The sequence below is a fragment of the Nanorana parkeri genome, unplaced genomic scaffold, assembly GCF_000935625.1.
Source record: "Nanorana parkeri isolate BGI_ZX_2015 unplaced genomic scaffold, ASM93562v1 scaffold25, whole genome shotgun sequence".
Classification (NCBI taxonomy): Eukaryota; Metazoa; Chordata; class Amphibia; order Anura; family Dicroglossidae; genus Nanorana; species Nanorana parkeri.
The window spans coordinates 1,087,662-1,105,802 of record NW_017306293.1 but is presented as its reverse complement, the minus strand read 5'-3'; the positions used below and the strand labels follow the sequence as shown (position 1 = coordinate 1,105,802).

At 42.7% G+C, this 18,141-nt stretch overlaps 1 protein-coding gene across 1 annotated transcript; it reads left to right on the top strand.

The window, feature by feature from the left end:
* Positions 1-6,270: 6,270 nt before the first annotated feature.
* Positions 6,271-18,141, top strand: LOC108794273 (microtubule-associated proteins 1A/1B light chain 3A-like). Its single transcript, XM_018565286.1, has 4 exons — positions 6,271-6,354; positions 11,727-11,782; positions 15,623-15,729; positions 17,945-18,141. Exons 1-4 carry the CDS (start codon positions 6,285-6,287, stop codon positions 18,102-18,104), a joined length of 393 nt encoding a protein of 130 aa, XP_018420788.1. The 5' UTR covers positions 6,271-6,284; the 3' UTR covers positions 18,105-18,141.

Sequence of the window (18,141 nt, the reverse complement as noted above, 5' to 3'; positions counted from 1 at the left end):
AGAGAAGATCACAACATCAGTCTACCTGGATATACTGTATATGAATATAATGTTAATCTATGAGCATAATTAAATCTTTATGTGTAAGACGTTAGTGGACCAAGCAATTATAAACAGCAAAACCAGGGTGCTACCACTGTTGTCAAGAGGAATGCAAGGAATGTTACTTGTTATGATGTAGAGGTATCAAAAGGATCCAGAAAAGCTCATCTAACAGTGAGCATACACCTATTAGACCACTGGCGGAACGACCAGGGTCGCAGCAGTCGCAATCATGACCGGGCCCTGGAATTCCGCCAGTTGGGGGGGCCCAGAGAGAAAGAAGAGAGCCCGCAGATCCCTCAAGCTGCCCGCAGCATTAGTGGGCATGGGCGGTTGCTTAGAGACCAACTTGGTGGCGTGTGTGCGCCGATGTTCGGGAGCCCTGCTGTAATCACGTCAGGCCAGCGAGAAGCCTTAGGATCCCTATGCCCACACGGCGCATGTGCTAGGGGGGCGGGACGAACTGGCAATGGGCAGAAGAGGAGACCGACGCTGGAGAGGTATAGCGTCCTGTTACCAGGACAACCAGCGGCGCCTCTTCTAGTTCTCTCCAGCGTGACAATGTGGCGCCCCTTCTAGCTCCCCTCTCTCCGTGACAGCGGCAGCATTCTCCCGGTACAGAAACCCGCTCTGGCCTTCGTGATTTTCTGACTTTTCTCCATCTAGAATGTGGGTCCTGTTATGACTATTACATCAACGTTGCATCTTCTTTCTTCTTCAATGTCTGTGTACGACCCCCTCCCACTGATATTTCTACATTGCTGATTTTTATTATAAGGTATTGCTGGGACTTGTAGTCCTGCATAGCTGGTAGTATTCTGCATTGCTGTATATGCCATGGATGGCATATTATTACCGGTCACAATTAACCATTACAAACTAATACTTTGTAAATAAATGCCGGTTTCCTCATTAATCCCGTCTGTGCGCAAGTGCAGATACTGGGTCAGCGTTCTTGACAGAACACCGGCACTAAATTTTTAAACTGAAGCGGCTGCCTGAGGTCCCGCACTTGCTGGGGACCTCGGCAGCCTTCCTGTTAACCACGCAATGACATGGTGGTGGGGGGTTGGGGGGGCCCTTCATAGCTTCTTGCACCGTGGCCCTGAAGGTTCTAGTTACTCGTCTATATTAGATATTCATAATGCTGTAATGCTGGACCCCCTGCTTCCTCCATATCCCTTTCTGTGGCACTATAGATAATTACTTGTTAAATACAATAATATTTAAATGTATAAACATTTATTGTTCAATGTGTTAGGGCTGATTTGTTACAAATTCAATTCCACTTCTTTGCATTGTTGCATGTTTGTGCTTCCCTGTAGATTCATTTGGCAGGTGGTTTCATGTTTACTTTTAGGCAGTTTCCTCATAATGATTGTATCAGTTTAAATGTGTCAATGTTCACAAAATGAGTGTCATGTGTGAGGTGTGAATGAAGTTCAATGCACAGCATTACAGTCGGGTTCAGTAGTTGTCATCAGTTTCTGTTATTCTGAGCTGACAATAGTTTGATGACATAGCTGTGTGATAAGCTGCTTATCTAAACTAGGAAGTCCACAAAATCCACAATGAATTGAGGAAGAAAGACAGAAAGAATAAAATTGGTTGAGAGGTGGGGAAAGTCTGACTCATCAGGCTGTGATAACACTTAAAGGAGAACTATGAGGTGAGTGCTTTTCACTCACCTCATAGTTCTAGCCGACCTGTGACAATGAGACTGTCACAGGTCGGCTCAGTAGATCGGGAAGTGAGCGAACACATAGTGGCGTTCGCTCACTTCTCGATCCTGTCACGGCTCTCTGCTGTGACAGGGGAGGGGCTGGATACCCCCTCCCCGCTCCGTTCCTCCAGCGCTGACTGGCGGAACGGACAGGGGAGGGGCGGGTACAGCTGGCTCTGCCTCTAGGTAGGTAGAGCCAGCTGGCACTCACGCAGCTGGGCGGGTCCAGGCATAATTGTCGGGAACCGCTTCAGCTGCGGCATCTCAGTATACCGCGAGGTGTAGCTTGCGGTATACTGAGCTTTGGATGACAGGAGGACGCTAGTTTGTGTCCTCCCATTACACTAAGGAGAACTATGGGGAAAAGCCCTGACCCCATAGTTCTCCTTTAAAGAAAAACTCTGCGATCTTGTTTGTGTAATTGACTATTTGTTCCAGAAGTCTGCACAGGCCACATTTCAGACTTACCCTTGCAGTGGAGCAAATCCCCCCTACTGCAAGGATTAAGTGCCCAATTTGTCTAGTGGGCTCAGATAAAGCAGATATGCTCACCTGATCTTTGGTCCTGTGGCAGTCAGTGCTTCTCTCCCCCTCTACTCCGGCTGTGGAATATCCCTTGGTGTCCTCACATTTAATGCGAGTCAATGTCACCTGCATTAGATGTGATGAAATCAGCCTTTCTTAGACTGCTGGAGCCCAGCAGAGAAGAGCCTGTGTGGATCAGTCTAGCAGCCTGGAGGGACTTAGCCCTCGTTTACACCTAGGCGTATTGCATATGCGCGTCTGTCGTGCGTTTTTTTACAGCGATTCGCGGTAAAAAGTCGCACGACCCCGAAGGCTAGTTGGCTGTATCCCAATGGAAATAGAACGCTCTACAAAACGGTCAGGTGTGAACGAGGGCTGAGTGTCAGGTGAGTATATCTGCTTTATTTGAGTCCCCTCAAAGTTCTATGCTGGTTATACACTTGAAGTTTTTTCTCGCTCAACCCCGCAGGTTGAACAAGAAAACATGCTTGATTTCCCTGTCCAAGGGTGGGCCTTCCCGGCTGGGCTACTGTATTCTGACAGCCGGCACCCGCAGCTGTCAGAATACCTAAACAGTGACTGTAGCTGATTGACTTCAGTCACTGTTCAGCCAACAACCTTCACTCCAGCTCCTTTCGAAAAGGTGATTGAAAAATTGATTTTAGTAGAAGTGAGGGTGCCAGCAGGGCCATACACTCCTAAAATTTTGGCCAAATCAGGAAGACTTAAACAGTGTATGTCCAGCTTTAGGTTTGCTGCAATCTGCCTTTCATCTTTGGAAATCATGCGGCCAATTTACTAAAACTGGAGTAGACTGAATCTGGAGCTTAACTTTAACTGCCTAAAAGTAAATATGAAACCACCTGCCAAATGAATCTACAGGGGAGCACAAACATGCAACAATGCAAAGAAGTGGAATTGAGTTTGGAACCAATGCACAATAACCAATCAGCTGCTATCTTCAGCTGGGCCAGTTAGGGTTGATTCTTTCACACGGGATGATAAGGAAAGGATCTGTGACCGTAGCAGATATCACTGCCGTGACATCCATGTCTGCAGTGAATGGACCCCATGTCAGTCTATGAGGAACTGGTGTAAACAGACATCAGATTACCCCGATCCGGCACGATAAGGTCTGGGGAAATGGATCTCTGATCCGTTTGGTTTTCTGAACTTGGCCGGAGTCGGGGCTAAATGCATGTCTGTTTACACACGGCTGCCAATAATCTTACATTGGGCATCCGGGGCATCTGAAAAACTGACAGGTGGACCTGATTGGACCACCCGTGTGAAAGGGGCCTTCAAAATCAAAGCTTAAAGCTGATTTGCTGCCATGTATGTGTGTATGTATATACAGGTGAAACACGAATAATTAGAATATCGTGCAAAGTTCATTTATTTCACTAATGCAACTTAAAAGGTGAAACTAATATATGAGATAGACTCATTACATGCAAAGCAAGATAGTTCAAGCCGTGATTTGTCATAATTGTGATGATTATGGCTTACAGCTCATGAAAACCACCCAAATCCACAACCTCAAAAAAGTAGATTATTACATGCAATCAATAAAACAAGGATTGTACATAGAACAATATCGAACCTCTGAAAAGTACAAGCATGCATATGTACTCAGTACTTGGTTTGGGCCCCTTTTGCAGCACTTACTGCAATTACTTTTGCACGATATTCTAATTATTCGAGTTTCACCTGTATGTAGGTGGCTTTATATTTATATTTTCAGCACAGTGGTATGAATTGAACTCTCCTATTGCCTTGTCGAGGAGAGAGAGTGAATATATGTGAGTGTTGCATTTGATTAGTTAAAAAATTACATGTATGGACCATCCCCGATGTTCAAGGATACCAGCTCCAAGATATCTGCTTGAATAAAGGTAAGGTTCTCTTACCATCACTTCTTTTCTTTCCCATGTCATATTGGTATTTAGCGTAAGTGTCAAATATTCATGCCTGGGTAAATCTGTTGTATATGGGGCCTCTTGCATCAGAGGAGAGTCGGGAGCAATCTGGCCTCATAATGCAGTTTTCAAAAGGAAATAAAGTAGGCTACAGATTATGAACCTGTTACATGCTCCCGGGATGGTTTACTATGCCACCAAGTGGTGAACTCAATGGATTTACAGGTGAAACTCGAATAATTAGAATATTGTGCAAAAGTTCATTTATTTCACTAATGCAACTTAAAAGGTGAAACTAATATGAGATAGCTAGATGCACTTTGCAATAGCAAACTAGCTAATGCACCCGCCCACTGCTGCTGTCAATCAGCAGAGTGGGACCTGAAGTTTTCTATCGGGTCCTCTTCTGGTGATTGAAAGCAGCAGAAGGTGGGTGCAATAGCTAGTTTGCTTGTATAAATACCTGTAACAATTCAGGGCATAGCACTGTTATGCAGGTGGAGTTCTGGCCAGCACAGGCAGAATAGCATTGCGGAAGTGTGTAATTAGTAAGTAAGCAATGCTTGAGCTTGCCCCCATTGACACTGATTTGAGGTATAGTTTGCTTTTACTGACACCAATTTGAGGTGTCGGGTGATTTTGGCCCAACTTACCCCAACAATTTGTTGTATATTTTGCTTCACTGACACCAATGATTTGGTGTGTATTTCACTCCAACTGACACCAACTATTTGGGGTATATTTGCTTCTCACTGACACCAACAATAGAATAAGTGTTTTTTCCATTGATACAAACAATTGGGCTTATTTAATTGTCATAACAAATAATGGGGATTATTATAGTATTAAAATATACCCCATCATTGGTTTCAATGCGAGGAAAAATACACAGTTGGTAGAAAAATAAGACCTATCATAATGTCAGTGGGATATATTAAGTTCCATCATTGTTGCAAGTGGGATAAAAAAAAGGGAAGCACCGATACCGTTTTTTCGGTGTCAAGTACCGATATTTTTTTTCCGGTATTCGCCAATACCGAGTACCGGTGCATAGTGCCCCGATTATCAGGAAGTTGGGCGGCGGATCATGACCCGTCGTCTGGCTTCCTGATTGCCTGTGAAGCCATTGTTCTAGCGAAAGAACATTGGCTTCAGAGGCTGCCTGGCTTCCTGATCAATTAGGAAGCCGGGCAGCGAGTCATGAGGTGCCGTCAAGCTTCCTGATTGGTCAGGAAGCCAGGCTGCTTAGCAACAATCAGGAAGCCGGGCGGCACGTCATGATCTGCCTCCCGGCTTCTTGATTGGCTAGGAAGCCAGCATCATTGGTGCCAGTGAGATAAAACAAGCCCCATCATTGGTGTCAGTGAGATAAAACAAGCCCCATCATTGGTGTCAGTGAGATAAAATAAGCCCCATCATTGGTGTCAGTGAGATAAAATAAGCCCCATCATTGGTGTCAGTCTGTCAGAGGGGCACCAATCATCTTCTTAATGCTTAGTCTCTCAGAGGACCACAAACGATAGAGCTTATTTTATGCCACTGACACTTATGGTAGGAATTATTTTATTCACACTGACACAAAAAATAGGCTGTTTTTTAAACTCTCACTTTCTCTCAGTGTATCTCTAGCTCTATTTTTTCTAAATAATAGCACAGCATAGGAAGAAAGGTACAAAACTACAAACCATACATAGTGAAGCCGCACTAAATTTATTGTAGAGGTGTTTTTTCGAGACTGGTCTTCCTGAACATATTATAAGGCTTATAAATAACTTAATTGTAGAACATCCAGTTCTAACATATAGGTGTTATGTCTGCTGGCCTTCAGTCTCCTGATCAGAATGTTCAGTAAACCTTGTACAGTGAACATCAATCACTAGCTATGGTACTGCTGAGGTCAGGTCTACTTATGGGTGTGAGGTGTGGGGGGGCAATTCAGGAATTCCTGGAACAAGGAGGAGGGTGCGAGCTAGTGCCAGATGTAACTGGTTTCAGCTACTCACTACTTATAAAAAGAGGATGATGGCTGTGGATGGGGAGCAACAAAGAGAGACCGAGGGCCACACACAGTGAAAATGTCCCCACTTGGGAGCAGCACCAGCCTGGAATTAAACCTATCATCCTTCAAGCAAAGGAAACGACTAGGTATGGAGATCCACACTATGTGATAGTGTATGTAATGGTGTTTAAGCTGTTAACATTGACTTTATTCTATTTTATTTCTGGAAGTTTAATAATATTAAAGTGTTACTGTAGTCTATACATTGTCAAAGCTTAGGTCATAGCTATACTCGCTTTTCAGCAGATTAAGACAGCTGGGTTCATAAAACGAACCATGTGCAGTTAAGTGAACACGAGGTGTTTTGAATTAAAATAGTAAAAGAATTCTAATGGAGATGAGATTTCTTTTTACTATTTTTTTTTTTTTAAAGATTAAAAGTTTATTAAACAAAACAAAACACTTGTCATCATTTGCGTGGTTACATGTGATTGTACAGTACAAGGACAAGGTGTTAGGTAGCAAAAATATAAAACACAGATATAACAAGATAATTTTTTTTTCAATCAAATAAAATCTATAAGGTACATTACAGTGCAAAAGGGGGAAATGTCCCATGGCCCATTGGGGAGATAGTGCAGAAGGTGGGGGGAGGAGGCACTGGTAAGTGGAGGAGCTCCCCTACTCATCAGTCGCAGTACATTTGCGTGATGTGTACGCACACTTCTGAGATCTACGGATCAATTGGTGGATATTATTAACCTAAAAGGTACAAAGCTCTCTAATGGTGATGTTGTCCGAGCGCGTTTATTAACATCACTTGGGGTTGTGCCACTGCGTTGTGAGTGATAGAGTCCAATAATTCAATGATGATGTAACAAGATGTTTTTTTTTTTGTTTTGTTTTTTTTTTCCAATAAAATAAAATCTATAAGGTACATTACAGTGCAAAAGGGGAAATGTCCCATGGCCCATTGGGGAGATAGTGCAGAAGGTGGGGGGAGGAGGCACTGGTAAGTGGATGAGCTCTCCGGCTCATCAGTCGCAGTACATTTGCGTGATGTGTATGCACACTTCTGAGATCTACGGATCAATTGGTGGATATTAACCTAAAAGGTAAAAAGCTCTCTAATGGTGGTGTTGTCCGAGCGCGTTTATTAACATCACTTGGGGCTGTGCCACTGCGTTGTGGGTGAGAAATTCCAATAATTCAATGAGCACCTGAGATCAATAAGGGCGGTGAGGAGCACCCAAAATAGGAGAAATAGAGAGGATGAAGGAGAAAAGGAGAAAAAGGAGAAAGAGGGGGGGGGAGGGGAAGAGTGTAGATAAGGTTGTGGAGGGGGGTGTGGGGTAGGGGGAAGCCTGCCTGGGAGGTACCATGTCCTGATGGGTATTGGAAGGGGTGATCCATACTCTAGGGCGGGAATAGGGGCGTGGGGAGCGTTACGCTAGGCATGTGTCTGCTTGGAGAATCCAGGGCGTCCAAATCGCTGCAAATTGGGGATATCTGTCATATAGTTGGGCGGTCAATTCTTCCATGTGCATGATCCTATTCAGTTCCAAAACGCATTCTTTGGTTCTTTTTACTATTTTAATGCAAAATCCCATGGCCCATTGGGGAGATAGTGCAGAAGGTGGGGGGAGGAGGCACTGGTAAGTGGAGGAGCTCCCCGGCTCATCAGTCGCAGTACATTTGCGTGATGTGTACGCACACTTCTGAGATCTACGGATCAATTGGTGGATATTAACCTAAAAGGTACAAAGCTCTCTAATGGTGATGTTGTCCGAGCGCGTTTATTAACATCACTTGGGGTTGTGCCACTGCGTTGTGAGTGATAGATTCCAATAATTCAATGAGCACCTGGGATCAATAAGGGCGGTGAGGAGCACCCAAAATAGGAGAAATAGAGAGGATGAAGGAGAAAAGGAGAATATTGGTCAGCAAAAGGCAACTGGGCATGACTGGCAGCACTCAGTCCACAAAAATGATGTATGTTTTCAGCCCACAACAGGGCTTATGAGCTGAATCAATTTCTGGCACTGTATTGGGTATTTTTTGTTGTACTTGCAAGGTCTTTAAAGGACTCAAACACAGGGAAAGATGCATGTAAGGAATGCACTGCATATGTTTTGTTCTGTTTTTTTCCTTGACATACACTTTAATGTTGCAGCAAAGAGCTAGGAATGCCCATGTGTGCATCATCCTAGTTCTAAGACCCCACTGTCAAAGTAACAAATAAGCCACAGTATTATAGTTAAGTCAACTGAGGCTTACTGACACTCCAAACGTGTTTAATAACTTCCAGTCATGAAAGGGTCAATTTGCACTATGTGGGCAGCTAAATTCTAAATTGCCCCCAAGATTGACCCCTTCATTGTATTTCATATTTTTTAATAAGCTCATTGAATCACATCAAGTATATTTTATAATAGCAAATACAAATTTGCCTTTAGGCTGGGTTCACACCTGGGCGTTCCAAAAAGGGCGTTTTATGCTAGTTTTTTCAGCATGTTTCAAAACACGTTTTTTTGTTCACTGAAACGCGCGTTCGACGCTCGTTTTTTAACGTCCCTAGCGGTATGATTTTTTTTTTCCCCCTTTTTTTCGTTTTAACTTTTTAAGCTTCCCGCCGGTTCCGCCCCCCTGCGACGTGGACGCTCGCAAGGGACGGAAGACGGCAGCGGCCGGAGAACACAGCAGGGATCGCGGACAAGGTAAGACCTACGCTGTATTCCCAAGTGTGGCTCGGGGGGACCGCTTTGTTAACCCTGAGCCACACTCGGGAATACCAATGGACACGCGCTGAAATACGCCCCAAATAAGCTCCTGTACTATTTCGGGCGTAAGGCGTTTTTCAGCGCAATCTGTCCAGGTGGGAACCATGCCCATAGCACTCAATAGGATTTCACTTGCTGAGCGTTTTTCAGCGCTTCAATCAGCGCTGAAAAACGCCCAGGTGTGAACCCAGGCTAAATGAAATGGATACTAAGAGATAGATGGTAACAAACATGTTTCAAAAGAAGTGAGTTTGTCTGGGCTTAATGGCACACTGCAGTGTATTTTCTATTTCAAAGATTTGATTTACGGCAAGTACAACACAAAAGGTAGCAAATTACAATCCAGAGGTACTTGCTAGCCATACATAATAAGATTTCTCTTGTTGAGCCTCATGGGCTAAACTAGAGAAATCACTAAATTCCCCCATCCATGCTAAACCGTGTTAGTGGAGAAATCTTCTTTTGTATTCTGACAGCTGCTGCTTCCTCAACTGTCAGGACACTCGAATAGTGACTGCGTCAGATTGATTGAAGTCACTGTTTGGCTGAGAATTTTCTACCCGGCTCCTTTGATGTTCAGATCAAAATTTGTCAAGCCAGGTGGTGCTTGCAGGTGCATGTATGGATCAAATTTTGGATGATTCAACAAGCGTGTCTCCCTGCGGTATAGAGCACAGTGGTCTTTAGCCGTAGCCTTCATGGAGTGCAGAACTTTGTTGTGGATGGGTGAAAACACAAACCATAAGATTTGAAAAAAACCCTCAAACTGTTTTAAAGCATTCTGACTTGGTAATTTTCTTAAACTGCAATTAAGCTTGAAGACCGAGTACTTAAAGAATTTCTCTAATACATAATCAACAATCCTTAAAGAACACCAGGATGTAATAAAATGAACGTTGTTACACCCACACTGCAAGGGTTAACTGCACCTTTTAGTCTAGGAGCAAAAATAAAGAAGAAATACAAACCTGATCCTCATTCCTGCAGAAGTTACTGGTTACTTTTTCCCCCCTCTGCTCCAACTGTGGTAAGTCCCTCTGCTGGAGCCCGAGGGAGAAGAGGCTGTGGGAACCGGTCTAGCAGCCAGGCAAGACCGAGGATGTGGTTGAGTAGTTTTCTCTTTTATTTTTATCTTTAGACCCAAACAAGTGCTTAACCCACTGCAAGGGTTAGTTTGAATAAATATTTTTCTTTAATATTCATTAAAATAACAAAGAAGAGAATGTATATAAAATGTGATTGTTATATCCAAATTACTGCAACAGTAACACAAAATATGTACACATTGAAAATGCACTTTATTTGTCCTTTTTGGGCCCATTTACATCTTTTGTGGTCTGTTGATGCAAAATGAATGTGCTGCCAACACACCGTGAAGTGCTTATAATCACACATGGCCCTTTAATTCTAATGTAACACACTGCCATGTGTTGCAGTATGCTGCAATGCAGGTGAGTTGCTTTACTGAATTGGGTTGCCATTACAAATAATTGGCACCACAGATTGTAATGTGCTTTACTGTGCATTGCAGTCAGTGTACCCATCGCACTCAGAGCCACTGCTCCAAAAATGGAGGGTGGGTGCGTGCAATAGGTGTCAGCGGGTGGCTTCTGGCAAAATATCAGTAAAGGATGGACACCGGCACTCCAAAGCAAGTTCAGTGCGTGTTTATTAACGTACTAGTTGTTCTACATGCAACTAGTATGTTAATAAACACGTACTGAACCTGCTTTGGAGTGCCGGTGTCTATCCTTTACTGCGCATTGTAGTGACTCACGCAGTAAAGCACATATTACCACAAAGTGGATGTTTAAATAGGCTTTTTTCTTGTGGATCCAGGCAGTCAAACATGTCTAGAGATGTTTCCTACAGCTCTTGTGATCAGACCCTCTCAGTTTTCCCTTGCTTGCTTAAAAATCCCCAGCACTCTGATCATGCTCTGTCTAGACAACAAAAACTGTTTTTACTCTGTTTAGACAGATCAGTAAACATGAAAACAAACTAGCCAGTTTTGACCCAAAGAAATTCATATACATAGGATGTTATCTGGTACCTGTGATCAAGGTTAGTGCAATCACTAAAGTTTGGCATACACTAATACCTTTTTCATCGTTTGGGCCGAACAGAAAAAAAATCTAACGGATTCCACGAACCAAGCTAAGCAGAATGTGGATGGAGGAATCTGCGCTGCGGCTATCAAAATACCGTTTTGCACGGTGCCATCCGTGAAGTTACTTCGAGCACCATTTATTTGATTGTTGGCCGGGACTGCTGAAAGGTGTGCGGAGGGCACCTCCATCAATTGTATCAAAATACCTGAACATCTGCATCTGTTCAGCCAACAATTTTCATCCGGCTCCTTTGATTTTTTATTTAAAGGATGTCAGGCAGGAGGCGGCAGGCAGGGCCACCCACTGAGCGAATTTTGTCTGGTTCATCACGTAGACGAAATTTGCTCAGTATGTAGCCATGTTAATAGCATACAGAATAGGAATGACCAAAACACATATCATCAGGATACCACTGTGGCATTAATAATCTCTCAGCTACTCTATAAAATTCTGTAACACTCCTGAGTTGGTGCAGGGTAAGTTTTACACAGTGATATACTGTATACGTGTGCACTACAAGTGTGATTACCTATTGATGTTTTGCAGTTAAAATATAATTAATTATTTTAGAGTCAAAATTTCTTCAAGCTTGTTAACATGACATGTATTTATCTATGATTCTTCTAGACAGTCGAATCCACGAGGTAAACAGAGTAAAGAATAGATTTCCCTGCAAAATTCCGGTAAGAATTTGTGTTCCTTTTGTTTATTAAAAGCTTTGAAACCAACTAAAACACAAAAGTACTGATGTGAAAACTGATGCCAACAATGGCAAAGCAGTGACCTACATATCCTCTAACACCTCCTGCTTTAAAGAGATTTCCTTTTTTTTTTTGTGGCCCCCCCCCCCCCTTTATTTCTATCTGCAATTTATTTCTCTTGGCACTGGATGAGTTTGGGAAGATGATGGATGTTTTGAGGAACTGGTTTGAAGCGCTGTCTATGATCAGTAACTTTTTTTTATTTATATTTGTCAGAAAACAATGTGAATTGGTAACCATCTGTTCATACAAGTTACAAGAGTATTTAGAGGTAGAGACAGGTTAGAAAATGTATATCAATGCATTGGTTTTGGTCAGATTTGGACATCTCTATCGATCTTTTGTTTCTTCCATCAACTTGGTCATAAATTGAGCCGAAACCGGTTGTATGAACTAATAAACTTTTTCAGACAAAACGCCTTTCTGAGTTCTGTTTGCTGTTTTAAGGGATAGGAAGGGATTGAGAGAGAGTTTGCCTTCAAAAGGAGAAAATGTTCTACCTTGTGTATATATAGCCCACCTACAGGAAGGGGGTATAAAGGGGATAGGTTCAACAGGTTTTCTACAGATGGGGTGAGCGCAGAGTAATGGTTGGGGGTTTATGAAGAAGTAACACCAAACACATCTTCAGGTCCTCAAAGACATAGTGCATGGAGCACTTTCTTCTGTTTTGATCAGTGATACGAATGCTGAGCTAGCATAGTCAACAGCTCTCCCACCAAGGTGCTCAAGAGGAGATCAATAGCTAATTAGTTTTGATTGACAGCAAGCAGGGAGATGGATGTGTTAACACTAGTCTCCTCTTCCCAGTGAAAATAAACATAGAAGATGTGTTCAGTCACAGCAGAGGGGGTGGTCACAGAACAAGGGGCATTAGCAGCAAAGCTCTGTTGGAGCTACACAATAAATTGGGCATCTGGCAAGGTTGGAGCTGAGAGATGCCGGTGACTTGCCAGATAGTAGTAGCAGTGTAGATTGGGTAGACCTAGTGTGTGTGTGTTTTTTTGTGTTTTTTTTTGGGGGGGGGTCCCATTTTAACTTCAGGGGGCTTGCCTGTCCAGACTTTTGTAGATGAGGAGTGGGTACAGCAGAAGAAATTATTGGTGATATAGTTGGGTAGAGCTTGGAGGAGAAAAAAAATATTTTCATAAGGATTGTTTGTAATTTCCATAATCAGATCTGTGTTCCCAGATACTCTATAGTGTTCTCTGTCCATCTAATGTTAGATATGTTTTATTTTTCTAGCTTGGATAGAGGTAGAGGGAGGTGTCTCTGAGTTTATAAGATTAATTTTGAAGTTGGATAAGTCTTGACTGACTTTCGTATTATTGGAAGTGATGTTTCAGGAAACATCACTACCTAGGTGGCTATTTTATATTGGTTTCCCCAGATATAAAGTCCATCGATTTCTGGGATCGACCTGTTGTGGTTTGAGTTAAAACAAACAGTGGAGGGGTGAGGAGGTATCTTTGGCAGGTGCCATTTGTTATAATAGAATATTTGGAAAACATCCTATTGGATTTAACGTATGACTTGGGGTTAGAGTTTTTACCTAGCCCTACATATTGTAGGACCTGGTACATAAAAGACCGGTCAACTCAAACACCTTTTTGGTATCAGTCAAGAGAAAATTGCAAGGGCACTGGGAATCAGAATAGGAACTTTAATTATGTTTCTGGCTTCACCCGATGGCATGAAGCCCATCTGGGCTCTAGCTGTATTATATCCTGCATATATGACATCAGATGTGTTGATAGTATTTTTTGTGAACAGCTTCAAGTTCACCTTCAGAAGCTAAATGGGTCAGGCTGCCGGCTCCTTTTCCAATATGTGCAATCAATGAATCTGAAGTAATTCTGGAGTCTTGAGTAAGTGAGTTAGAGGCTTTATAAAAGAGTTTTGTCAGCTGTAGGAATAAGAACTTGTGTTATAGTAGAGAAAGACTGTCAGAAAATTTACCTAGTTTTTTTGTTACTGCTTCTGTGATCTTGGGCATTGAAAACGCTCATCAACACTTCCAACTAATTGTTTGCCAGACTTTGGCAAGACTAAAACTGCCCATACACTAGTAGATTTTAGTACAAACGTTCATTCAAAAAATCTCATCAGAACATTCAATAAGTCCCTGAGAGACTTGATGAATGTTCTTTGAAATTATTTTGTTTGAATTTAACATTTGATTTTGGAATGAATGCATGAAACGAATGAATAAAAACCATATTCACTGTTAGCATTTTGCTAATTCAAGATACATTTCCCATACCACTCCTTTTTGGCTTTTTTTTTTTTTTTAACACTACAGTCGAAAACAATATTTGTTTTGAGTGCGTTATTCGATTAGATTATTAGACCACATTAGTAGAAGTATTAAATTATTAGTGTCAAACAAAAATGGTGTATGACCTGCTTTACAGTTCACAGTTAGAGGTGAAAATCCTTGAATTTGCATGCATTAATGTTTTCAACACCCAAAAGCACTTGGTGTGACATTCTAGTTTAAAACAATAGGTTCCATTCATAAAGTTTTACTCGGTGATGGACATTTTTTTCAGCCATGTGATTGTAATTTTCAAATAATTGACACTTTTATTTAAATAAGGATCCTGGTGTGTTAGCTTTTTAAATTCAGCATATTCATGTATCCCCTCAAACATTATACCACTGCTAGGTAAAGGTGAAATCTACTTAAGTTTTGTTCATAATCAGTATATACTAAAGTAGGTTATTCACTAATTCCGAAATGAATAACCGAACCAAAGTGAAGTGAGCTGAAGCCTCTTCAGCTATTCACTGCAGCCCTGTGCGGCTAATTTTAGCCGTACATCGGCTGCATTTGGCCCGCTTCACCTCTCTTCGGTTAGGCCAATTCAACATCTTGGATCAGCTGAGGCGAACGTTCAGCAGTTCATTCCCTGCTGTTCACCCCTATAATTTAAAAAGGGTTGAACAGCAGAGAGTGAATAGCCGAATGCTCGGCTCTGCATTCGGCTCATCATTCTGTTCACTACCTCAGAGGGTCTAATAGGAATGTTAGGGGGGACCTCCGATGTAAACAAAACATGGGATTCCCCTACAAATTCACACCAGACACTTTAGGTTTGCTAGGTATTTTACGGGGGACCCCAATGCCCCCTAAAGAGTAGGGTCCCCCCTAAAATCACATACCAAAATCTTAATCTGAGCTTGGCATTGGGAGGGCGCTTTGCCAAGGGAGACCACCTGGAAAAGTACCTTGTCCCCATGCCGATGAAGACAAGAGCCCCTTCCCCAGAACCCTGGCCCAGTGGTTGTGGGGGTTGGCGGAGGGTGTCATCTACATATGGGTACCCCCTTTCATGAAGAGGGAACCCAGCTGCCCCCCCTTTTTTGAATGAGTAAGGGGTAGTTGTTACTACTTATTCACCAAAGTACAGAAAAAAGTAAACAAAATCACAACACCCATTTGTTTTCATGACATGACAGCTCATTGTCCTCAAATGGCATGAAAACAAACTGACAGAGCGAGTCCCGTGACGTCACGTTACATTGGGGGTCTCCACTGACATTCCTACCAAATCTAAACGGTCTGGTATGATTTGAAAGGTAACCCTTTCAAATCATACCAGGCGAAGCAAGCCGAAGGATTAACCGAACCTTCGACTAAATTCTTCCGCTTTTTAGTGAATAATAGGTTAAGTGTCCAGTTGCATGTGAGGGAACCCAGGGAAGATATTGACCAGCACATGTTCAGAGTGGTTTGTAAAAAATCTTTCTCTGTTACAGGTTATCGTGGAAAGAAGTAGCCATGAAAAAAAGTTGCCGCAGCTTCAGAAAATAAAATTTCTAGTTCCCCCGGAAATCACCATGGGACAGTTTGTCAATATGATCAGGTGAGCAGAAGCAGAATACAAGTATATAGATGCAAGTGCAGTGACCACTGATTTGTATGCGTATAAATGACACATTAATAAGTAGAACTGAATTTTTTTTTTTTTTTATTTACTTGTCCTTGTGTCTGAACAGCTTGCCTGTAATCAGACATGCCATGATGCTGCCATATTTGTTTTGAATAGAGCACACTTTATGTAAATAAGTTTAGTATTAAAAGTGAACTATTGGGAGAGTAAAGTATACTCTTCCCAATAGTTTGAGTCAGCGTGGGACACTGCAGTGGTCACATGCCGGCTTTATAGCTCGAGAACTGAATGGTCACCTCATGGTCTTCTCTCTGCAGTGAAAGGTGACTGTCAGGCATTCCACCCTGCCAAGATTCCCCCTCATCAGCTCTCCCTAATCCTCCAGTGCTCACTGGAGCACACCTGGCACTAGATTTAGGTCTCGTTCACACCTAGGCGTATTGCATATGCGTGTTTTTTTACCGCGATTCGCTGTAAAAAAGTCGCGCGACCGTCGCGCATTTCCGAAGGCTACTTGGCTGTATCCGCAACAAAACAGCCCAAAGTAGTACCTGTACCTTTTCAGGCGTGGGCCGTTTTGTAGCGCGTTAGGGACGGGCGGAAATACGCCAAGGTGGGAACGAGACCATTGAATACAATGGGATTTAGATTTTTGAGCGTTTTGTAGAGCGTTCGTCGATCGTAGAACGCGCTACAAAACGTTCAGGTGTGAACGAGGGCTTAGAGAGGCAGAGCCAGCCGTCAATCAGGCTGTGGCGTGAATCCTGACAATATTGTCGGGATCCTTCCTGCCTCCAGCACGGCTCTGCGCTGTCAGCGTATAGCGGGTAGTACCCCGCTGTTGTTGAGTTCAAGTCAAAGGAGTACATTAGGTCTCCTGTGACTCAAAAGCAAACTAAAGCCAAAAAAAGGTTTACACACTGGGGTATAAAAATGAATGAACTGCCTTAAATGAAAAGTATTGGGAGAATAAAATGTACTCTTCCCAATTAGAACTGGTGTGGGACAATGCAGCTGTCACACCCTGGCTCCATAGATTGAGAGCTGAGCGATTGTTTGACCGCTGATTGCTCAGCTCACGGTTTTTGCTCTGCAGGGAGCAGTGACTACTAGTCACTGCTCCCCATAGGGATTCTTCCCTCTTTGTTCCTGCTGCGTTCATTGAAGGGACAGGCAGGGGAGGTGGTGGGCACAGCTGGCTCTAGAGGGGCAGGACCAGCTGTCAGTCAGGCAGCAGGGTAGATCCTGACAATATAATCAAGATGCTTCCTGTCAGCAGCACGGCTCTGCACTGTCTGTATATAACGGACAGTAGCCCGCTATTTGCCAAGTTTGTGTTACAGAAGTATATTAGTAAATTTGTGACCCAAAAGAGTGCCAAAGCCAAAACAAGTTTGGCTTTAGTTCTCTTGTAAAGCACTGCACATTATCACACATGACGCACATTAATGTACTGCACAAATGTAAATGGGTCCTAAAAGAAACCAGTCAGAGGAGAATTATGGAAGCCATTTTGTGGCAGCTCCGGGAGGGTAGCTTTTTAGTCTTCATGTTCTTTTAGATACATGTAAAAAAAATCAGCTTTATTGTGCATAATGTTACCAGCGTTGTTAAAGTGTATTGATTTTTGACAACCGGTCCATTTTAAGGGCTTGTTCACACTGAACGCGTGACCATTGAATACAATGCACCGCCACGCCCCTTCCCAAAACGCAAAGGGAAGTTTCTCAGCGATCGCAGTGCGTTCCAGCAGCTACTGCTCTGGAACGCACACGCTTTCGGTGTGAACAAGGCCTAAAGGTGCAAGCTCCTAGGCTATTAACCACATCCTTGCTGTACTACTTTGTGATTCACTAACTTATTCCAGGTCAGGTGTCTTATTGCAGCCATACGCATATGGATATGATCATTCAAGCAATCATTCAATCTGACTAAACTGATCAAATTGACTAAAAATCATAAATTAAAGCATCTCTGAGTTAATGAGCTCTTGATCAACTCTGCAAAAACAATCGTCCATAAAATTCATCACTTCTGATCAATCGTTCAAATAAATATTAGCTAATGGCCAGCTTTAACTTAATTCCTTGGTATTGGATCGTTTTCATGTAAGAGTTTTAGGTACTTTAAGCCCTAAAATAAAAAAAAATAAAAAATATGTGCTAAAATGATTTTTTTTGCTTTACAGGGGCAGACTATCCCTCCTTCCCTCTTACTCTCTTTGTGTAATGGTCAATGAGCGTCAAATGGCCAGTTTATCAATGACAATGCTGGAAGTATATAGTGCACACCGGGACCAAGATGGTTTTCTCTACATGACGTACATGTCTCATGAAGTGTTTGGTTGAAGTGTCCTTCTTGAACCCACAGGAATAGTTGTCCTTC